The sequence below is a fragment of the Phycodurus eques genome, chromosome 18, assembly GCF_024500275.1.
Source record: "Phycodurus eques isolate BA_2022a chromosome 18, UOR_Pequ_1.1, whole genome shotgun sequence".
Lineage (NCBI taxonomy): Eukaryota > Metazoa > Chordata > Actinopteri > Syngnathiformes > Syngnathidae > Phycodurus > Phycodurus eques.
In genome coordinates this window covers 19161959-19186369 of record NC_084542.1, presented here as the reverse complement: position 1 = coordinate 19186369, position 24411 = coordinate 19161959, and the positions used below count along the sequence as shown (strand labels likewise).

General features: G+C 45.0%; 1 protein-coding gene across 1 annotated transcript; it reads right to left on the bottom strand.

Moving 5' to 3' along the window:
- Window positions 1–782: 782 nt before the first annotated feature.
- Window positions 783–23795, bottom strand: senp6a (SUMO specific peptidase 6a). The gene is made up of 23 exons (XM_061703648.1): window positions 23693–23795; window positions 21963–22056; window positions 21809–21872; window positions 19185–19273; window positions 16802–16933; window positions 15829–15908; window positions 14027–14082; window positions 13056–13395; window positions 11108–11340; window positions 10173–10304; window positions 10073–10106; window positions 9804–9992; window positions 7298–7491; window positions 4783–4913; window positions 4603–4719; window positions 3897–4022; window positions 3726–3818; window positions 3427–3653; window positions 2237–2313; window positions 2049–2143; window positions 1910–1978; window positions 1683–1833; window positions 783–1125 (listed from the first exon to the last, which is right to left on the bottom strand). Exons 1-23 carry the CDS (start codon window positions 23721–23723, stop codon window positions 916–918), a joined length of 2964 nt encoding a protein of 987 aa, XP_061559632.1. The 5' UTR covers window positions 23724–23795; the 3' UTR covers window positions 783–915.
- Between the last annotated feature and the right edge of the window lie 616 nt (window positions 23796–24411).

Sequence of the window (24411 nt, the reverse complement as noted above, 5' to 3'; positions counted from 1 at the left end):
TCACTGCTCTTTGTTGCCTTTACAAATAGGAATATGTGATGCATCGAAAATGTCGAGCTGATTGCGATCTTAGTTCCTCGTCAGGCTTTAGAATACAACTGAAAAATACACTTAACTAATTCATACTTTTTATACTGTATAGACGCTAGTTTTATTTAGCTTTTAATATTGATATTATTTGTACTGTCTTTTGTAGCACCACGGGCCCTTGAGTACCGTAATTTCAATCTTGTGTGTGTGTTACGCATATTGCAGCATTGACAATAAAAGTACCTTGTAATAAATACCAAATGAATTTAGACTGTGTGTGTGTTTAAAATGGTGGCCCTCTGACCCAGCCTGGCGCCCCACTAAGATTGCTCTCCAACCACCCCCGAGTGGCTTTTTTTCCCACTTGAGGTGCAGGAGGAATGCTGCCGCAGGATATCGGTGCACGCGCACACAAAAACTTTCAAATGCCACTCATTTGCAATAGTCTTTAAAAACACAACGTGCTGTATATCTTTCACAATGCTCCCCCAAAGTGATGCTTTTTATAAATGACATCTCTCTCACTGGATTTATTTGGATAAGACTTCTTTTCTTAATACTGTAGATTGCTGGAACCAGTTAATTTCTCCACTGTGGGGTCAACAAAGTCTTTCTCCATTTCAATTACATGTATATTTTTATATTTTTCTTGCAATTTGAACATGTGACTGCCACAGGCACTGTTTGTTTTGAAACACTAAATAAATATCGCCTCCTGGTGGGAGGAATGTGTGTAAAGAGTTGTTACCATGGGAACATACACGTGACTTTTATTCATACGAAGTCAAAGGTGTTGGTGGAGGTGGATCGGGAAGCAGAGAAGAGAAACACGTCAGCAGCGTACAATCCAAGTTCAGAGGCCGGCGGTCGCGGGTTCGCCGCCGTCTAAGTCTCTTCGATGGCCGGCTCTTCCGAGGAAGCGGACGAGGCCTCAGGCCACTCCGCCTCTGGCCGCTCGGGACGGTTCTTATGGGCATCCTGTCTCGCTTGGATGTGCAGGATCAAGCTCCTGATTTCCTGCCGTTTGCTCTTCATCCTCTGCTGAGGGAACCACTCGGACAGGTTGAGGGGCAGCTGAAAGTTTGTGATGGGATTCTGTGCACAAAACAACAAAGTTCACTTTGTGTGTTCTGGAAGAAAGACCGCAGAGAAGAAAGCACTGTGTGATGAAAAGTCAAAAGCTCTTCAAATGTTCCTGAACATGCTCGGAGAGCGATTCTCCACCGCAGACGTGTCGCCCCCCCAAAAAAAAAAATCATCGAACCCCAGGTAGTAGTGAGCTGACAAGAGTTTCCCAAAATGACAAAACAGTCTGTCAAAATGTTGAGTCAGGGTGGATTGGCCACTCCAATTTGTAGAATTTCTCGTGATTGGGAATCACTCCCCAATCAGCCCAAAGGGATTTGTAGCAGACTTTTTCTTTTTTTTTTTTTCCCCCAAAAGTTGAAGCGGCCATTCCAACAACACAGCATTTTGACAGAGTCATTCTTGTCACGTTGCTATTAAGAGGCAACAAAAGCTCGATCGGGCAAACGCTTCAGAGAGAGAGAGAAAGCTTTACCTGTACCGACTTCAAGCTGTTAAGCATCATAATTGCAAGCGTTTCAACAACACGCATGCACAGTGAGGACGGCGGGGCAGGAAGGATTCACCTCGAAGAAGCTCTCCACGTACTGCAGGACGTAAATGCCGCAGTCGCTGAAGTTGTCCTGCTGAGGCACACGAGGACTGGAGCCTTTCATCAGGTTTTTCCCAAACGTGCGCTGGCTGCCTTTGCGCACCTCCCACTCCACCTCCAGGTACCTAAAACCAGCGCACACCCAGGCGGCGTTCACAACACCACACCCATCTTACGTCTTACGCTCGCCGGCTCACTCACTCTCTCAGAGTTTTGACCACCGTGGACCTGGCGGGACCGCGCAGAGAGTCCATGATGAGGATACAGGACCTGCAGACGAAAAGCGTTACCGAGGCGCCGTCCGCGGGCCAACACGTGCCGACGCACCCCACCCACTTACTGTTTGCGGCGGTCGGCTTTCCAGGCCCGAGACGATGCGTCGGAGGCCGAGTCCAAGGAGTCCTCTGCCGGTGCGCTGTCGTCGCTGCATTCGTCCTGCGCGGTCACAATGTTAGCGAGGTGTGCGCGCGCCACCCTCCCACCCCCGCGGGTCAAGTGTAGTGCAGAGGAGATGACAAAAATGAGTACCTGATTGGAGCTTTGCTCGTCAGACGTCAAAGTGTTGTCGTCATCTGCATAACACATGCTGATTCTTTGCAACTCGTCTACGACATAAAAAAAAGTGGAACGTGTGACAAAGACAACTTGTGACATGAGCAACATGACAAGATTTATCTGTGAAAATGCTGCAATTGGTTACTTCAACTTGTGGACCTCGATCAGGGGTGTCAAACATACAGCCCACGGGCCAGAACATCCTGTCAGGGGGTCCAATCTGTCCCATGAGGCGAGAGAACACCAACTGCTAGTTCTCATTAAAACAGCTGTGGCTACTTTTGTCCACTGGAGGTCGCACTGACGACCGCTTACCACTTAAATGACCTTCTGAAATTGGCTGTTACTCGCCTGATATTGATGCACTTGTGAAGGCTGAAACATGCCAGAAGCAAAGTACGCCTACTTCATAGAAAATGCTGTGCCACCTTTGTACTGTGAACAACACAGTTCTGTGAAAAGCGACTGAATATTGCAAAATATGCATCAACTGCTTCAGTTGAAAAGGTGGGTTTTTTTTCCATCCACTGCTACAACTTGCATGTATTTTGATGTACACATTTACAAGGGAGGGGGACAACTGCACCCTTTTTTCTAAGTAGTTCCCACTTTTGTTTGTATGCTGAGATGAGTCAGTTGAGCTTGTCACGATTTACAGATAGATGCAGAAAAGTGTCATTTCAGAATGATTTTGAGATCTTAAGTTGTTTTATAAAAGGTACATGCAGCATATAGATCAACTGCGATCTGTAAGCTGCACACATGTAAATGAAACAACGGATTGTAAATTTAAGAGTATTGTGAATCATTTTTGATGAGAAATTTAATTTCGGATTGCTCATATGATTTGCAAAAAGATGATAATGCAATATTTTCCAAATGTACTTGGAATAATTTGAACCAAAACAATGGGAAAACTTTTGTGATAGTGGTTATTTATAAAGCGAGAAATATACCGGTCTGGCCTACTTGAGTTTAAAATGGGGTAAATGTGGCCCATGAACTAAAATGACTTTGACACCCCTGACTTAAGACAGTTCCATCAAATGTCCCCTGAAAATCCTTTTGCAGTAATTGAGGAGTCGGAATGACGGAGCGACCGCGTTCACAATCACGCAGCATTTCCGACTCCCGAATCGTCGCTGTCGACACAGTGGACTGACTGGGGTAGTGTAGCTCAGGCCGCCCCTTGGCGGTGGAGTCGTGTGCCGGCGTGTGCTGCTCAGAGGCGGGGTCCCGTGGCGGTGTATCCCCTGGGGGGGCGGGATCCCGCGGGGGCGCGTCCAGCACGTCCATGTCCGGCGGGGACAGCGGGCGGCAGTGATCCGGGAGCTCGTCCGACGGCGGGTCGCTGCCCGGCAAGCAGATGACCGCCAGGTACCAGTGAGCCCTGCGGGAGAGATGAGGCAAAGTCAGCGCGGACGCGATGCCGCCCCCTGCCGGTCCGGAGGCCGGAACTCACGACTCGTTGATGGGAACGAAGATGAAGTCCTTGTCAAACAGATCCACGTGCCGCGTCCACGTCTTCACCCTGTTGTGCTTGCGTTTGTGGATCCTGGGCACACAAGCGGTCAAGAGGTCAGAAAACAATTCCCGTTACCCGGGAGAGCGCACGGATGATGCGGATACTGACGGAAGGTTGTTGCTTCTATCGGGAGCGCTCCCCTTCTCCCTTTGGGTGAGACGTCTGTAGAAGAAGGAGCTGAACACGTGGATTCTTTGGGAGTCCTCTTTCTTTAGTTTCTCCAGGACTAAATATCTACACACATGATAAATATTCCTAACTAGAGAATGCAATTTGTGTAGAACTTGCATGTGAATGTTGAGAAGCTGATGCTAGACTGGAATACTGTGGAAGTGAATTGTTCAACTGTAGAATGTGAGACTTGAAGTAGAGGCGGTTTGAATCGGTCAAGAAATGTGAAAGGAGCGGCTCAAAGTATTTCTTAATTTGGGAATTCCATTGTGGAAAATGATAAATAGTTCACAAAATGGCTTTTATTAGCTGAACATTTGGAAGTTTGACTGGTTTGAATTGTGGAAGGAGAAGCTCATGTGTAAAGCAACTTAAATTTGGGAATTACATTGTGAAAAGTGTCAAATTGGCGCAATGAAGAAAACAGTTCCCAAGATGTTCTGAATGAGCTGAACATTTTGAATTTCAAATTGGAAAGATTTTTGTTGAATTTCTCGACTTGAATGGATTTTTTGTGCGTCTTTCTGAGAAACGTGGGAATTTTGATAATCTGGAAAGCAATTCCTAAGATGTCTGGAATTTTCTTGAAGTTTGCATGCTTAAGGAATGCAGAACGAGAAGCGTGTCAAGCATGCGTACTTACTTTAAATAAAAATCTATGATAACATCATTAAGGAATTCTCCGTCGTTAAGGCAGTGGAGGTCCTCGTTTGTGACTAAGATGCCCCCTTTGGCCGGAGGAGGCGGATAGACCATCAACCTGGAAGACAATGGCGCATCAGCAACAGGACGCAGCCCGAGCGGCCGACCCACCCGCACTCACTTGACCACCGGGCCGATGAAGGTGGGCTGCAGGTCGGCCGCGTCCCGCTGGTCGTGCTCAAAGACGGTCGGAGCGTTGAAGGTCCTGCTGAGCGGTGAGCACCGAGACGCAACAGGGACACCACCCTTCAACTGCACACACGACAACGACTATCGACTCTGCTGCATATGCAACGGGCAAAAACAAAAAGTCTCTTTTTTCAATTTCATATAAGTAGTTGTATTTCCTCTGCTCGGTAGTAATCACATTACATTTGTGTATTTCAGGTACAGTAATCCCTTGCTATATCACGGTTCACTTCTTGCTGATTCAGCGCATCGTGATTATTCTTCTTTTTTAATGGGTCGGTGTATAGTGCGTTACTCCGGCTTCACGGTCTTAATGCGGCAGCAATGACTTGCGTAAGGTCATTTGGGCTCTCTTTCGTTGCAGAAACAGAAACCTTACTGAACAATCTCAACTCATACATTTTGTAAGTCACCAAATTGCTTGAGGATTCAAAGCACATGAACGGAAAGCCACTGTTTAAAACACAACCCACAGTCAGAGTTTTATGAAATAAATTCACAAATACCAAACCTTAGCCCAACAAATAGCTAATGCACACACTAACAAAAATATCGACAGGAATAAATGCAAGAGAAAGGTTTAGCTTGATTTTCTACGACAACAACACTTTATTTAAAAACATCACCGCAATGAATTTTAGGTATCCATAAAGCTTTTCACTTCGCTGCCAGGACCATCAGTGTGAGGAACGGTGCTAAAGGCAAGAAATAGCCTTTTCACACCACGTACGCATTGGATGCTGTTAGCGTCATTCAAGCAGAGCACACCTGCCTTTAATAGGCGTGTGCATGTGTAGTGTGTGGATGGTGACCGCCAGTGGACAAATAGAATATCTGCACCTCTCTAACGTATCACATATTAGCATTGAATTGCATATATGAAAGTTATAAATTTATATGATGATACAATATATAATTGGTTGATACTTGGTGGATTTCATTTATTGCGGGGGGTTTTCTGGAACGTAACCACTGTGATAAATGAGAGTTTACTGTATGCGGTTCATGAAATAGGTACAGGTAAATAAATTGCTCAAAATATGGCCTTTTTTACTGCCACTTCCCCTCCCCCCTCAGCGAGGTGGTGATGAGCCAAGTAAAGGTTTCTTTATCCTCACGTGGGCGGTGACCGGACTGACGTCACTGCGGCTATCCCGTACGCAGTTTGCCTTTATACTCGCGCGCAGTTTTGAAAATGTACTGCAGTTCTCCAAGTCGGGGGTGTCGCTACGGCCGTTTTTACTTTCCTTTCCGTAACAAGGAACAAAGCAACAACAATGGCGACCGTGAAACAGTGTCTGCCCAGAACAAATGGAACTAGATGACCAGATGATACGTTTAATTATGCTGCAGAATCGATCAAGAAGGCAGCGGCGTAGATGGTATGTACAACCGAGGGGCACGCCGAGTGAGTCATCACAGCATGTGACTGAAACGGACCAATCACGAAAGATGATCTCCGCGGCATTCTACGCACAGCAAAATTTTTTGCCGTGTGCGCGATAAGTGACGCAGAGGGGCCAATTCGTCGGTCACGTGCTGCAATGCGGGCGTTGTCTGCCGATCGGGAGTATAAAGAGGCCTTAAGGCTGTTGCTGTAAGGATTCTGCATGGAGTGACCGGGTCAGGTCCTGAGGAAGAACCACCTGCCGATGGCATCGACCTGCGATGCTTCAGTCCCTCGCTTTTGTGGACTTTTGTGCCGTTTGAACTAACACTGTACAGCATGACACGCATGATGTGATAAATGATGTCACTCGGCAGCCATCGGAGCCTGGTCAGCCGGGAAGGGGGATGCTTCCATCCGTGATCCCTTCTCGGAGTTTTTCCTCAGAGCGGGGGGGATCTAGACTAGGGGATGTAGTTGATTTTTGTAAACTGTGTTGCTGTGAAACCTTCTGAGACTTTTTGGTGATTAAGGGCTATAAAAATAAACCTGGGTCGACTATCACTCATTTTGTAAACATTTATAAAGATTTTTCTCTTCATGTTTTTTTGTTAAAAATGGCTTAAATTGCAAAGAGACTTTACAGACACCCATATAGGCTACTCACAACAAGTTTATGACCTTCCACTTTGGGGCGAAATTTCCGGAAAAATTCCCAATGAACGGACCGATAAATGACATTTTGACATCGTGAGACCGAGACGACACTTAACAACTGATCAGCAGTACGAGGAAGTGACCACTGAGTTTAGAGTAGCATCAGAAACAGAGCAATTGGAAGGGTCACAGAAACACATCTAAGTGGACATCCTTGGAAATATTCATGGATCAAACCAGTTGTGAATTTAAGTTCACCTCTTAAGGTTACAGCGTGTTTTAGCTTTCTGTAATTCGTTCTGAAATTTCACCCGAATGCGGAATATCTTGAACGTTTAGTGAGTATCCTATGTAAATGAGACTCAACTTTTGATTTGAACATTTGTCTATTTGCTAAGAGCACCTTGTCCTGCTTCTGCTTGGTGGCCTTGTTGAAGTTCACCAGACGCGTGTTGGCCTCGTCAAAGGGCAACTTGGCGGGAAAGTTGCTAATGTTGTTGTTCTGGCCGATCTCGCTCAAGATGTCCTCCAGGATCATCTGCTCCTTCATGTCCAGGCCGTCCATGAAGATCAGGACGATGTACTTCTCGTCAGACTCTGAGAAGACGTCAACAACTCATATGGCACCTGCATTCCCTACACACTGCTTCTACAACTGGAAACATTTCTGAATGCGGGTGTGCTGCTTAAGCAACAAGAAAACTCAGTTGCACATGCGCAAGAGATCCTCAATTGACTGAACATTAACCTCTCAAACCTTTATTGACGACTCTAGATGGCGTACGAATGACGGCGAGAAGCGGAAAGGGAGGCGGAGAGTTTATTGTTTGGAATTTTCGTACTTGGTCGTGAGCTCTTTCCTGGATTCGATGGTGTTTCTCGGCTTCTCAATAAAGATGCACATGCTTCGTGTCGGCGTTCGATTCCAGTTATGCCGAGCTCAGACTACACAAACTTATCCCGATTTGGACCAGACATACACGTCGCAGACAAACGTGCACTGCCGGGGCCGATCATTTGAGATAGGAGGCCGATCATTTGAGTGAGGAGTTCTCGATCGAGCGTGGTTACTCCGTGTAGTGTGACATCGTTGATCCACTGCCGATCTGGCGTCTGGGACGACTCACGACCACAGCGCAGAAAGTCTGGCGTGTCAGAATTTTTTTGTTTTTCCGCATAGTGTGATATGGCCTACGTGGTCCAACGGTTGTTCCGAGACATGGACCACGGAGCCCCCAGACACCTGTGATTCCCTGACCCGCACTCTCTCTTTTCTGCAGAGTGCAGATGGCGGGAGCGTGCGCTCGTTGTTCCCGCGGGGCCAAGCTCCAGTTAACCCCGTGGTCCCCGCACTTGTGTCCCGTGGTCCTGCATGTCCACAAACTATTTCTGTGCCCCCCAAGCTCTTTCTTCTTGTCCGGCCTCCCTGAAGACCTGTGCAGTCGGACGGCGCTCTTAACAACATGATCGGGCGGGGTCCGGTCGGTCACATACATGTAGTGCGGCCACTCGTCCGGTCCAAGACAGAACGAATTTATGACACCGTGTCTTGCAATCTGACACAGGGACTGTCGTGAACGACAACAAAAGTCGTGTAGTCTGAGCTCAGCATTAATGAGTGGCCGAGCCTCGCAGGTAGGCGGACGAGTTTGGTACGGCTCAGCAACGAATCGTACGAAAACTAGGGCATATGAAAACTGAAGTTCCGCTGGATTATAGTACTTTTTTGTAATGTTTCGTTGCGTTTTTTTGGGGGGGGACATTCTGGTTTGGGTCCGTTGTGGTAAAGAAGGAGCTAAGCCGAAAGGCAAAGCTCTCATTTTTTTCCCGGTCGATCTACGTTCCTACCTTCACCTATGGTAACGAGCTGTGGGCGGTGACCGAAAGGACAAGATCTCTGATACAAGTGGCCGAAATGAGTTTCTGCCACAGGGTGTCCGGGCTCTCCCTTAGAGATAGGGTGAGAAGCTCGGTCATCCATGAGGGACTCAGAGTAGAGCCGCTGCTCCTCCACATTGAGAGGAGCCAGATGAGGTAGCTCGGGCACCTGATTAGGATGCCTCCTGGGCGCCTCCCTGGTGAGGTGTTCCGGGGTACGTCCCACCGGGAGGACACCCTGGGGACGATCCAGGACACGCTGGAGAGATTACGTCACCCAGCTGGCCTGGGAACGCCTCGGGATCCCCCCGTAAGAGCTGGATGAAGTGGCTGGGGAGAGGGAAGTCTGGTCTTCGCTGCTAAAGCTACTGTCCCCGCGACCCGACCTCAGATAAGCGGAAGAAAATGGATGGATGGATATATTGCAGTATAACACAACAGATCATCCATCCCAAGCTACTTAGAGCTGTGTAATCACTATTGGGAAGTAATATGATTAGAAACATTTAAGCATTACATATTTTGCATTCAATTACAATAAGTATTTATTCTTAACATTTGTATTTAATTTCTATGTTGGAAAAACAACATCAGAAGTAGCAGGTAAACCTACTGTTAATCCAACCTGACGAGATGTTAGGTGCACTTTATTCAACTAAAGTGTGAACGCATTTGCTTTTAATGGTCGTTTAGTGTATATTCATTCATTAATTCGACCTGATACCTTTACAAGAGACAAAAGGAATTTAGGAAATTCCACCTGCACTGTCCGTTATCCAGGTATTTATTTCACAGTCACATTGGCTGAATTTTTGGCTAAAAAGTTATTGAATCGATTTCAATCCCCTGAATCGTTTCGGATGGTATCGTTCTAAATGAACCAATATCGTCCTTGAATCGAATCGGCAACCACGAAGCGTGATACGAATGGAATCGTTGTTAAAATGAATCGTTACACTCTTAGTAGTTAAGGGTGAAGACCCTGAGTGTCACAGAGCAGAACCCAGACGTAGACTCCCAGACATACTCACCTTGTCCCGTGCAGTCGTACCACTGTCCACAGTCCTCCTGAGTCATGTTGAGCTGCGAGCGTAGACGGACACACTCGTCGGGTGTGGTCTGGAAGAACAAGACGGGGAGCTTGCGGACGCTGCACCACTCGCAGCTAATGAGCTCCGAGGCGCCCAGGGACACCTTCTCCACCATGTTTAGCTCCGGCCCTGGCGCGGCAAAGACGCCCGGCGGTCAGGAGGCGCACTTGAGTGTTGGAAAAACAGGCGGCGAGGGGTGAGAGACGTACCTTCAGTTTCCAGCTGGATGTGCTCCACAGAAAACTGCAAAATGGCAGGAAGATGAAAGCGCCTGAGAGAGAGAGTTAACGGAAAAGTAAAATGACTCACCACCACGGGTTTGGTCACCATCCTGCGCAGCGTTCCCACGCGGACGCTCCGACACTGCAGGATGATGCTGCCGCACTTGCCCGACTCCGCTTTGGAACGCTTGCTTCTGGGAGACCTCAGCTGTTTTCCGAACTAAAGCAAGTTCAAGAAAAAAGCTTGACTCACTTGTCACTTTATTAGAGAGACTGCAATGGTCAGTATTTTATTACCTTTTTACAATGAATCCCCACCTACTTGAAGTTTCCTATTCACAAATTCACCTATTTGCGTTTTATTTCGGGTTGGGAACAATAAACCGATACCTCCAGATCGCCGTTTGTAATACAGCTGCGTCGTAACAGTTGCCTCAATCAATACGAATTAGACAGGAACCCTTAGATGAATCGATTGTAGAGTTGGGGTTCTGGCTATCGTAAGACAAGGACTCGGTCACCTTAGGCTTTACAGTTTTCATCTTCTAAAACAAGGCAAGAGCTTACTCAACAAATCCTGCGCATACTCTAGAAGGCCCCGCTCCACACTGAGCGACACGGCCAAAGCCGACTCATGGACTAACGGCCAAAAATTACAGTCAGCGTCTCTTTGCCACACACGAACCAATTAAGCAACGCACATCGAATGATGCGCTGTATATATATATATATACACATATATATATGTGCTAAATCTTGGGGAGGAGCTAGGTTCAGCCAGCTTTTCAGCTGAAGCTACAGTCTTCGCAGCCTGTGTAGCTTTTTGCTCTCCTCAGTGACTGAGCGTTTCTCCAGATTCATTGTTGGAACTTTGGGCGATAACTTCTACTCACTACACATTCCAACGGCACTACAAAATGGTCAACACACTGTATAGGGAACTACATAGTGAATAGGGAGGGATTTCCAACACAAGTTTGCTTTTCTCCAGACTTTTGAATGTGAAAAAGAAATGAATGAGACCTGGTCCTTCATCCTGGTTCGGCGAGGTATGAACATCTTCATGTTGATGTCATCAAAGAAGTCTGTGCCCAGCTCCTCCCGCTCGCCACTGCTTTTCACCGCCGCCTCTACTCGACCGCCGCAGGGCGCCGGCGACGAGTGCGCAGAGTCTGCGGGCTGCGGCGACACGCTGTCCAGTCGGCTCACGCTTCCCGCGCCGTCGTCGTCGGCATCGTCGTCGCTGGACAAGACGACTGCGGAAATCGGCGCACGGTTTTTAAAAAGGCATCGTAGTGACAATTTTCTCTTCCTTCCTGCACTTCGATCAGGACCGACACGCTCCCACCCGGTGCTACAGTCCCCTCCAAATGTATTGGAACGGCAAGGTCAATTCCTTTTGTTGTATACTGAAGACGTTGGGGTTTCAGATCAGAAGATGAACATGAGACAAAAGGTCAGAATTCCAGCTTTTATTTCACTGCATTTAAACAACATTTTTGGACATACCAGATTTTTCTCCAACTGCTTAATATTCCTTTTGCATGGAAAATAAAACAAAAAAAACACATCAGTGTCAGAAGAGTTCCTTTTTTGTGTGCTTCTTTTACAAACGGTCCTGAAGCTGTCTTTACTGTTAACGCCACTGCAGAGAGCCTCATGATGATGTTGCAATACACCAGAGGGATCTGTGAGCTCAAGTGCCAGGATGAGGCAGCCATTTTGCATTCACACAACAGCAGACAGTAAAATAAAGGGTGTTATTTTTTAGATATGAATGAAATTGTCTGAACTATTGCAAGTCTTTACCGTTATTACAATTGTATAAAGACAAAAGTTTAATGGGTTTCATGAGTAGTTGGGATCAATTATGCACTTTTATCTGTAGAGTTTGGACAATATTGTGCAACTCACCATTTTTATGAAGTGGTTTGTCTTTACCATGATGCACTTTTATTGTTACAGTTATAAAAAGAAACGTATTTCAGTGAACCATTTGCTCTGTTAATAACGATTGCCTTTACTATGAATGCCTAAATTTGAAATCATCAATAACTTTTTTAAAATAGGACTAAGCATGGCTGTTTCAGCATGGGAGACATCTACCCAAAGAAAAAACATGCATACATATACGTACGTATATATACACATACGTATAGATATATACGTAGAGCCTGGTTCTCAGCGTCCGCTCTAAATCAACCCAAAGGTGTTCTATCGGGTTGAGGTCGGGACTTTGTGCAAGCCAGTCAAGTTCATCCAAACTCTCTCATCCATGTCTTCATGAACCTTGATTTGTGCACTGATGCGATGTAACGTACAATGTAAACCTCTATCACTTATGTGGTTGTTTTGATGTGTGGGTATTAGTTTAACTCTGTTGCTACACTGATGTCGTGTCCAAAGTGGAGGGCCTCTGAAATCATTCCCTGTCAGGAGTGAGGAATGTGGTTCTTGACCTGCTCAATGTTAAAGAGCCTTGACACAACTTGTGTTGTGAACTGGCACTATAGAAATAAAATTGACTTGACCTGACTGTATAGGAGCAATCTGATAAGTGTCTACCATCTTTGTGGAATTTTCTTAAAATGTGGAATGAGCACTTCAAAGGCCTCTAAAATCCTCCAGAACAAATACATTCAGGAAAAAGCTCAATTGATTGATTACTAAAGTACATGACCTATTCTACTGCAAAACGTCTTTCCCCTCATGGCTAATGTTCCATTTGCACAATTTAATTCAAACTTTTAGGGCAACTGACGCCATTAGGAATATCTCGAACTGTAGTCGCGGCATTTACAATCAATCACTCATTTGCTCCCGAATCAGAACAAAGGCTTTTTTATGGGACATTTTAGCGAACTATCTAGGTCCAACTAGACTCAGCATTACTGTTCCATTTTTGACTAATCTTGTCACGTTGCTATATCTAGTGGATAGGGAGTAATTGGGAACACGGCCAAAGACTCACTTGGGTGGTCGAGGTGGTGCTGCTGGGCCGCCGTCTTCCGCCTCCCTCTCGGCGACTTACGGGCGCCGTAGCAGCAAGAGGCGCTGGCCAGCGGAGGAGATCGCCCATTGATGCCGGCCAGCCCGGCGGGCAGATCGTCCGCACGGGAGGGCCTGCCGTTGCCGCCGCCGGCGGGGGAGGCCTTGTAGAAGCTCTGCAGGCTGCAGGGCTGAGATCGGAGGGGGGCTCGGGGCAATGGGGGCGAGAGACACGCCGGCCTGTTGCCGCAGTGGTGACACTCGATGCCATCCTCGCACGGTTTACTGCACTTGGCGCACACAGTCTGGTAGACGGCTGCGGTCTGAGCGGGAACAAGAGGAAGACGATGGATTTTTTTCTCTTCTAAGGATAGCCAACTTAGCCTTCCCAATGAAAACATTGAAAAGCTGGCACTTGATTTATTTTATTTTTTATTTTTTTATTCCCCCCCCCCCCCCCCCCCCCCCCCCTTTTCTTCCTTCTTGTACTTGGCCCCACAAATAAACAAGGCCATGAAAAAAAATACACTAAAAAGGTTGACAATGTTCGTAACAAGAAAAACATTTCTACACTTGACAAAATACCATCGATACCAGGAGCCTTGTGGCCTTTGAAAGAAGAGGATTTCTTTTTTTTTTTTTTTTAGAAAAACGTTTACATAATATAAAAAAGGAGGAGGAGAAAGGAGGAATAAGAAGAGGAAAGAGGAAGCAGAAGATTGTTTTCTTTAGAAAAAACCCATTTACAAAAATAGATCAAATGGAGGAGCAGATAGGGGAATAAGAAAAGGAAGGGGAGAATGGAGGAATAAGATGAAGGGGATGAGGTGATCGAATGGAGAGGAGCATTTTTATTTTTAATAAAACTATCAAAAAAATTAAAAATTAAAAAGTGGAGCGAGAAGGAGGAAGAAGCAGCAGCGTGGTGCCCCCTGTCAGTAAGCTGGAGCTTACCTCCGCCGCCTTCCTCTTGTGATGGACAAGACGTTTGATGTTCGAGCCGTCATCGTCTGAAATCACAGAGACTAGCAGTTAGTACGGAAGGGAGAATGTTTCATGACAAGGAAGGGAGCGCCACAGATCCGGCCAAGCTTACAAACAAAACAAAATAATTATGCTGCACTTAAGGTTCCTAAAAGCACAGTGGGCTCCATAATCCTTAATTGGAAGACGTTTGGGAAGACCAGAATGGAAAACATTGACATCAGACTTACAAATAGCTTTGAGCCACATTTACAAGACCCTGGCCAAGAATGCTCATCCCCCACCACCCCTGAAAGACATGAAACTAAATCATACAAGAAAAAAATGGCACCCCAAACATTAATAGTTGGTGATGGAGCTGTCAAGGATGTGAAACGTTTTTTTCAGTGAGAAGAACACCAAAGTACTGTGTTTTACCAATGACATGGCATCTGATATCTCAAAAGAAAATACTGGAGATCACTAATCAGCACCCAACTGTGAAATATGTCATTATGCACACAGGGGCCCTGGAGATTTCATCGAGCTCCTCACAAAAGTGTAATGTTTGGATGCTGAGGTTTTTATTAGTGGACCTCTCCCACTTGTACGATTTGGAGATGAACGTTTCTCTAGGCTCAGTCAATTAAATAAGTGGCTCAAGAAGTGTGTACGGCACTATCCGTGAGTTACATTGACAATTTTTTCTTTTTTTGGGGGGGAGCGCACACATCTTTACAAGGCAGACGGTTTCTGTCTAAATAGACAAGGGATTAAGTTATTGGCTGTCGACATTTTTTACTGTGTACGTCATTCAGCCGTCCAAAAAGAAAGCCCTGGCCTTGGTGACACAGCTGAAGGACAAAAAGATGCAGTTGTTCCCAAACAATCGGAGGAACAGGAGATAAGACGACACAAGGCGCAGACGGATTCATCCAAACAATCGGAGGACCGAATGACAAATGAGACGAGCCAGCACGTTGAATCTCCCACACCCCTCCCTGCCCCATTGGAGCAAAACCCAACTCTCTACGGACAGGATTAAGGGCATTGTCAATATTGGAATCCAACGCACACCACGCCAAGATCTTCCTCCAATTCCCCCTTGCCTGAAACCACCGTCCACTAAGATGCGAAGGCCCACTCCTCTACCCATGAAGAACCTTATTTGCGAATCTGACATATCTGCGGGGTCTTTTCCAGAATAGGACAGACCCCTATGGAGATTCGGCATTTTTTATCCCTGTAATTAAAATAATAAAATAACAAAGGAGTGGCTTCAGAACAACTCCGTGACTGTTGTTGAATGGCCCAGCCAGAGCCCTGACTTAAACCCAATTTATCATCTCTGGAGGGACCTGAAAATGGCTGTCCACCAACGTTCACCATCCAACCTGACAGAACTGGAGAGGATCTACAAGGAGGAATGGCAGAGGATCCTCAAATCCAGGTGAGGGTTAGGGTTAGCCCAAAAACTTGTTGCATCATTCCCAAAAAGACTCATGGCTCTATTAGCTCAAAAAGGTGCTTCTACTAAATACTGAGCAAAGGCTCTGAATACTTATGCCTGTGTGATATTACAATTTATTTTAATAAATCTGCAAAAATTCCAACAATTGCATTTTCTTTCTGGCAATATGGGGTGCTGTGTGTACATTGAAGAAAAAAATGAACACATGATCTGAGCTAATGGCTGCAAAATTTAAGGGCGTCTGAATACTTTCCGTTCCGACTGTATATGTAGCTGTGTGGATGGAAGGGTTAGGGAAGTCAAGCGAGAACCGCAAACCAACCTGGCACGCCGCAGCACGTGAGCATGATGTTGTCCACTTCTGCCCCCTGCTGCGCACCACCACCGCTGCTCGAGTCGTTCCTGCGGAGGGACAACAACATGTGCTTGACTGTGACCTTCTCACTGGCTCTGCAGCTCAACCAATGAGCATAATCATGATTAGGCCCGAACGATTAATCGATATTAACCCTCTTCAAATTGAAATTTGGCCAATTTTTGCAGTATTTTTTAAACACATTATAACATAAGACAAAGATAATTATATTTGAACAAACAACAATATAGGACATAAAGACTAAAACAAAAACAGACAATGTAAAAAACAAACAATCAGCAGAACAAATGCACATACAAAAAGATCAACTCCTGTTTCAGTTTCTCTCGCTCTCTGTGTACATCAGATTTCAAATGCACCTCTGTCAAAGACGTTTTGACACGTGAGAAAGGCATCTTTGGTCTTTATTTTGAAGTCATCACTTTATAGCAAAGAGAATAATGGAGGAGAAGAAATGTGATTGAACGTTAAAGGGCGTTATGCAAAAATAACGTTTTGCGAGTAACTTCACAAGTAAAAGTGGTACTTTTCGAGGTGAAAATTTTAAGTTTTCAATTTTTGAAATACGAAGCGATAGCTCCTCCAGCCGACGTTGCCGTGTGCCGCCATGTTCAGCATCAACTCAGTTTTGAGTTTCCCCCATTGTCGTGCTCATGCATTTGACCGGCGAGTGCAAGTTAGCATGCCGCCGTGCCCTAAACACAGAACCGTTACATGCATGAGTCAATTCATACCTTTGTTGTAGTCAGCGTCGGGACCACAAAAGAAATTATTAAATTCATGTTTCTTTAATTAATTGGTTATGAGAATGTTTTTAATCATCATCTTCATCCTCGTTCGCCCTAATCAAGATGCTGAAGATGACGTCATACCTTTGCTCGAAGTCTGAAGCACTGATAACGGAAGATCGCCGGCTCACCTTTGGACAGGCTTCCTGAAGGCGGAGGTCATCTGCGCATGCTGAAAAAGGCGCCCCTGCAGGACAAGACCTTGCGTAGGGGCGGGGCTTATGGTCAAGTAGTTGCTGGCAGTGGCTGAGGGCGGAGCTAAGCTGCAAGATCGCAAATGGGGGCAAACATTAGCTTACTCAAAGACACGCCATTGTGTTTTACTTTTTTACTTGTGTGTTTTATGGGGGAGCTTTTCAGAATGACATCAAACGTCAAGCACCACTCGCAAACAAAACCTTCCATGTTGTCATTTGGCAATGACAAAAGGTGAGGGAATGGCTACGTGGAGGATTTTAGCCTTTTTCTCTACCCACCTAGTTCCACTGTGTGAACAAGATGAAGTCGGGCTGCTTGGAAGTCGGGCTGAGACGATTCATCGAATAACTCCAGTAAGTCCATTAGGCGTGTCCCGATCCAATACCAATATTGCAGCCTTGAGTTTTGGCCGATATCGGTCCAATCCGATTTTGGCAATAATCATACATAATTTACTTATTTTGTAGTACGCAATGTTAGAAAAGGCTTGATCAAGTGATATTACTCAAACAGAGAACAATTATCAGCAACACTACGTTTGACAAAAACTGACCCATTTATTATTACCAATGGGTTATATAAAATAACTGCTATGCACATATTGACCTCTGAGGGGCAGTGTGGTGCACGCAATGTGGTAGACACTTGCAGTAACAAAGAAAGTAGAAGTCTTGATTGACTATTGTTATTGTAACTCATTTTTACAGAGTTTGAAGAATATATGTATTAGTAGTATATATAGTATTGTATATATAGTTAGTATATATAGTATTGTTATAGTGCCTCTTTGTATGTGTTTATACCGCATTTATGCACCAATATTCATTATTTTGAGAGATATAAGTGCCGCAAGTTTGATGCTAATTTTCGTTAGCTCGCAAATGCTGTTTTTCATTCAGTGTGTGTTAGGTTTGAGCTAGCGGTTTTGTTAACAAAAACGAAGAAAGAAACTAGTCTGTGATGTATTTGAACATTCAATAGGTGTAACTATTTTATTATGTGTGTTTAGTTTTACAGTGAACTTCAACTGGAGTGTCAAAAAATGACTAATCAGGGTTAGGGTTAGGGATAACCGGGTTATAACCGGGATAACCCTAACCCTCCAACTACCGGAGACAAATTCCTTGTGTGTTTTTTGGACATACTTGGCAAAATAAAGATGCTTCTGATTCTAAGCGACCAATATTCACTCTTACTCCTTGCTACTATGTTAGCACCTTAGGAACCTGTTGTGATCACATGGGCTCTGCACACCACTGCTGGATGGAAGCGCTGGAGCGGAGCTTGGAATGGACTGCTTGTACAAGAGTGGTAAAATCGGAGAGTTTAGATCCTGTCCGACCAAATACTCTTTTTTTTTTTTTTTTTTTTTTTTTTTTTGGTGACATCGAACCGATTTCCGATCTCATAGATCGGATCGGGACACCCCTAAAATCCATTAATTGTAACACGCAAGAAGCACATTTACGGACACAACTGACAACGAGGCACTCAACACTCCGGGTGAAACTAAACTCAATTAACCTGTCATTTATTTTTGGAGATTTATTGAATCGGATTAAAAAATTATTTCAATCCCTTTGTTGAAAGGACATTATGAGAAAAAATGGTTATGCTTCCTTTACTGGTTTGTTCAGTGACATCCATCAGAAAATCTGCATTATTTTCCAAAGTAAAAGCAGATGTTTGCTTATTTTGATGAAACAAAAATAATCAGTCTGTTTCAGGGAGGATTACAGAAATCGGAGAATATTTATTGTTGAGAGGCTGAAATTCAGAGTATTTGGACAATTTTGCGTTACACGTTGTCTAAACGATTAATCGATAATAGTTTTCGACGACAGGAATTTAACGCCAATATTGGCCCGATTTGGTATCATGGAGGATTTCCCAGATTGGGCCCAACATATTTTGTCAGGAACGACAAAACTTCTTGTAGTGTGACATAATCCACGTCGTGTAGTGTTGCCAGTGTCTGACCAAGATACAGCAAGATTTGATGGCAGTAGTCTGACACAGTGCAATCGGCAAAGACCAAATTTGTCTTGTAGTCTGATCCAGGTATTAGCCAGTTGACAGCCAGCCAACATTACACTCATTTGCTGACACCTACGTCACTCCCCAGGCCGGGCCTCACATTTTCAAGCCATACATACTCAAGGTCAAATACTACAGTAGAACGTGAGGATGGCAACGCCAAGTGGACAAAATAATACCTGAACCTCAAATGCACATTACTGTTTTTAATAATGCGAAATCAAATTCTATGAGTACCTTCGGTAGGATCAAAATATTAATTCAGTTTGGGGGGCATACCTGAGCCTTGTGTGCCTCACGAGATTGCTTGAGCGCTTTTCGTATGTCCTCAGTGGGTCAGCGGAGGTAAAGTGCCTCAAAGAGGGAGCCTGCGCACGCACACACACAGTTAACAGATGTGGCAAGTGCGAAACAAAGGAAAGAAACACACACATGGAAAGTCTAAAAAGAACAGCAGTAAAAAAAAAAAAAAAAAAAAAATTAACATTTTTTTTAAAAATGAGCCACACATAGCCAAGCAATTAGTCACACTTATGAGAGAATTAAAGAAGCCAATTGAGACAACTGGCCAAATATGATCAGTGTTATGACACGATTAGAAACCAGCACATCCAGGATTGACCAATCAGAGGAAATGGGTCATCCCTAGTATATAAATTCATCTTTTTCCCATTTCAGGGGCTATTGTGTCCCTGGAGATGGTCATGAATTCATTCTTGTGCCTTTGAGATCCATTCTTTGTGACCAGAAATGCTCGGACTCGTGCCTCTTTTTCCTGCTGGACTTTGACATTTTTTCTGCTCCAAAGAAACGGAGTCAATTTTTACTCTAGCTGCAGAGTCTTGATGAAGGTGTTAGACGCGGAGGACAGGAGGGGACTCAGACTTCATCCGGCCCAAACTGGGGTCCCTGCCGGCCCGCTCTCGGCCATTTTCCCGACATTAGTAGTGTAGGGGTACACACAGACAGCATGGGTTAGATTCTCGGTCAGCCAACGGTGTTCCTAAGGCCGGATGAAAATGGCTGAGTAGCGCCAGGAGGGGCAGCCGGCGAGTGAGTCATTGTGGCTGCCCCTGGCGGGACAGGCCTAATGTGTAGACGCATAGTGACATGCAGAACAATGAAATACTCTTCCACTAGATGGCAGACGGTAGATCCATCCATTGTCAACACTGCTTATCCTGTTAAGGGTCACGGGGCGCTGGAGCCTATCCCAGCTGACTTTTGGCGAAAGGCGGACTACACCCTGAACTGGTCGCCAGTCAGTCACAGGGCACATATCGACACGGGCAACCATTCGCACTCACATTCACACCGTCACTGAGTGGGAACTGAACCCCATGCCGCCCGCACCAAAGTCAGGCCAGTGTACCACTACATCGTCAGTGACTGCAGACGGTACATAGAGTAAAAAAAACTTGTGTTTTTGTTTGGTGGTATGCCGGGAGATATTTTTCAAACGCAAATATGTGATTTGTCTCCATAACAGTTTAATTCCAAAATAGACGGCACGGGGTTGACTGGTTAGCTCATCTGCCTCACAATTCTGAGGAACGGGGTTCAAATGCCGGCCCCGCCTGTGTGGAGTTTGCATGTTCTCCCGGTGCCTGCGTGGGTTTTCTCCAGGCACTCCGGTTTCCTCCCACATCCCAAAAACATGCGTGGTAAGTTGACTGAAGACTCTAAATAGCCCGTAGGTGTTAATGTGTGCGCGAATGGTTCTTTGTTTATATGTGCCCTGCGATTGGCAGGCCACCAGTTCGGGGTGTACCCCACCTCTCGCCCGAAGATGGGAAACCCTAGCTAACCCTGCAGCACGCCTGCGACCCTTGTGAGGATAAAGCGGTGCAGAGAATGGATGGATGGATGAATTCCAGAACAACCAGATGTAACGAGACACGCACGTTCCAAAAAAGCTCATCTTTCATCTCGTCAGTCCATATAATATTATCCCAAGAGTCTTGGGAATCATTCAGATGGTTGTTGTTTTTTTGCAAAAGTAAGACAAGGCTTTATGTTCTTTTTCGTCAGCAGTGGTTTTGGCTTTGGAACTCTGCCATGGATGCCACTTTTGCACAGTCTCTTCCTTATTGTTGCGTCATGAACACTGACGCTTACTGAGGCAAGGGAGGCCTGCAGTTCTTTACAAGTTGACCTGATTTCCTTTGTGGCCTCCTGGATGAGTCATTGCTGTTCACTTGGGGTAATGTTTGTAGGCCACCTACTCCTGGGAAGGTTCACCACTGCTCCATGTTTTCTCCATGTGAGGGAAATGACTCTCCCTATGGTTCGCTGGAATCCTAAAGCTTTAGAAATGGCTTTTGTAACCCTTTCCAGTGTGTCATTTAGATCATTTGTCTGACTTGCTTTTGTCGAGACAGATTCTGTTGAAGTGATTTCTTGATTGAACAGGTCTGGAGGTAATCAAGCTTGGGAGAGATCAGTGAAAAGTAACCAAAAATTGTGATTAGCCAAATTGTGATTTTTAATAAATTAAATCACAATTTAAAAAGAGCATTTTAGGTTAACTTGGGTTATATTTGTCTGACATTTTTATTTGTTTGATTATCTTAAATATTAAAGTGGGGAAAAAAATCTAAGAATTTGAGAAGGGGGCCAATACTTTTTCACGGCACTGTATCTGATTCAGGACCACAGAGAATCTCTGTGGTCTTGAATTTGAGTTAAGTTAAGAACAAGGAATAATGAATGACTGCGAACGCAGTTACAGCATTCGCAATCATTCACTCATTCCTTACTCCCAAATCACTAGAGATTTTTAATGGACATTCTAGGTAGGTCCACGAGTTCAAGTGGCCAATCCAAGTACACACAGCATTTTGACAGACAGTCATTTTGGCAACTTCTGTCAACTTGTTAAGAGATGCGGGACGGACATTTACCTTGTTTCCATCTGAGGACGTAGACGCTTGCTTGTCCGTCTTCTGGGTGGTCATCCCGCTGGAGCTGAGGAGGCAAGCCAGCGCATAAACATTCCAAAAGGCGACAAGAGCTAGGATAGACCGTTGCGGAAAGACGCAAGCGTTTGATGCTTACTAGTCTTCGTCCTCATCTTCTTGGGCAGCACACACCGGGAAGCTCCACTTGTGCTTGTAGCCGCCGTCCGGACGAGCCTCGGATCTTTCCAGAGCTTCACATCCATAAAAAACAAAAAAACAACAGCACAACAAAACAATACACTCGTACTTTTTGATGGCAGAACAAACATTGTCGTGACGAAATGAAGAAATGAAAGCGGAACAAGCCGGAAGGCCGAAGCCTGTATTCCAAACCCGCATCTCAGAACCACTGCAGAGTTAATGCCCAATGTGAATTTAATAATACAGTAGTTCTCAATCGTGTTGTAAAACTTGAGACGGGTCCCAAGACCAATTTTTTAAAGTCTTGGTCTTTTCTCGGACGCGAGTCCCCAAAGTCTTGGTCTTGCACTGTCCGGATTTTCTATCTAAGACTCTAGACCGAATAACAGCAGCAGTGATCTGCTATTCTTCCACTTCATAAATTTGATATGAGGAGAAGCAGGGTTCGCTCTGCCCATTCAACACCTCGCCAGTGGCTAATGGAAACAGAGAAGCACTTGGTAAAAGAACAAATGGCTTCAATTCATGTGTTACTAACCCTCCCGTCACCCCATGACTGCAACCTTTGCGCTGTTGTGACTAAGGGACGCCCCCCCTTTATCAGACTAAAATTTAAATATTATTTGACTTACTATACTAGGCTTTAGGTAATACCAAATCAATTCAATTGGCAGCGCTCGTAAACTAGCTTAACACTCTCGTTTCATTTTTAAATAAATGCAAGGATTTATTTTTTGCAAGAATTTAGCTGAAATAAATTATGACGAGACTTTTCCATGTTGCACTTTGAAAGAGTTGCAGACACTGTGCTTTTGGCTGTCAAATGTCTTTTAAAATTAAAATTAAAGAGAGAATGCTCTTTAATTGTTCAACCCTGTCATGTTTTTTTTTTTTTTAATAAAAAGTTTTGGTCTTGTCTTGGTCTCAGTGAGTTATGGTTTGGTCTTGAGCACAACCCTACTTATCTTGATCCTTTTACCGTTTCTAAATAATGTTAACTACTCCAAATGACATGTTTTGGCTGTGTTTTTTTTTTTTGTTGGGGAAAAAAATGATATTAAAAAAAAAAAAAGATCCCGAATCAATGAATGTCTGTAGCTGACAACGTGAGTCAGTGGCACTAAGTGACACATGACTCCAAAATGTTGTTAGTGTGCCCCATCATTGGAAGCTTTTTGGTCGAGTATTTGAAGCTAGCAGTAGCACACGTCCAGGTCAACTTTCATGCTAATTAGCAGGCTCCTTCTGATAGGCAAGCGGTTCCATTTTTTAAATTTAGTCCTACTTTGTCTGTTCAGGGCGTCTCAATCTCAATGTAATCTCCAAAGACATGTCCATCGAGCAAGGAAAGAAGCAAGGCCTCGTCAAATCCAATTTATGTCCAGCTCGTAGCCTGCAAAATAAGCGCTGCTAGTTTACACTTGCTAGCTTGCACTGTTCCCGACTGTCCAGCGGATGTCCACCGGACTGGGCCGGGCCCGACCGTGTTTGGTTTCCTCCTCCGGGCCGAAGCAGTCGGTCGGGTTTTGAGCTTTGTGGTGCAACCTGACAAGTAAGGCTAACTAACGGTGGCCACTGAGCCGCGCATATTTTGGACTGATTCGGTGACACCGGCGGCGGACGGTGAGACGTGTCTTCATATCAAGCGGGAATGTGACGACTGAATCCGGGCCGGTCTGGGCTTACCGTGTAAAAACTGGCCTGTATTGTGGGCCATGTTTAGTCCATGTTCTTCTAGCTTCAGATTATTCCGTTCTCACGGAAGGCTGGATGCGCTAAACAAGTTAACAGCTCAAATGCTCTCATCACCGGAAAAGAAACACTCCGGCTTCACAGTAAAAGCACATTGGGTTGGAATTTAGGTTTGTGTAAATGTGTGTGTGTGTGTGTATACACACGCACACACACATAGAGAGAAAGAGATTATATTGAAGGTTTTATGGCTGTATATCATGATTGTACTTGTGTTTGAAGGAGTCCGGCTGTTGTCTTGACCACGTATCATGTCCCGTGTCAAGAGCCACGAAGGCATACTTCCTGTTCTGACCTCTCAACGTTTGTTGTAACTTGACGTCTCTCATGGCTGATGTCAGCGTGCTCTGTGCTGAGAGAAAACAACATGTTAGCTTCATTCAAGACTAATGGGAACGAGGTCACTTGTTTGTCTATGTTATATGTTTATATGTGCCCTGACGTTGACTGGAAACCAGTCCAGGGTGTACCCCGCCTCTCCCTCAATCAACTGGAATAGACTCCAGCTCACCCTAATTGACCCTAATGAGGACAAACGTCATAGAAAATGGACGGATGGGTGGTGAAATGGGCTTTAAACATACTTGACTTGACAATAAACAGAATTGATCATCACTGAATCATTATTCATGTTCCTTATACAAAACTCAATC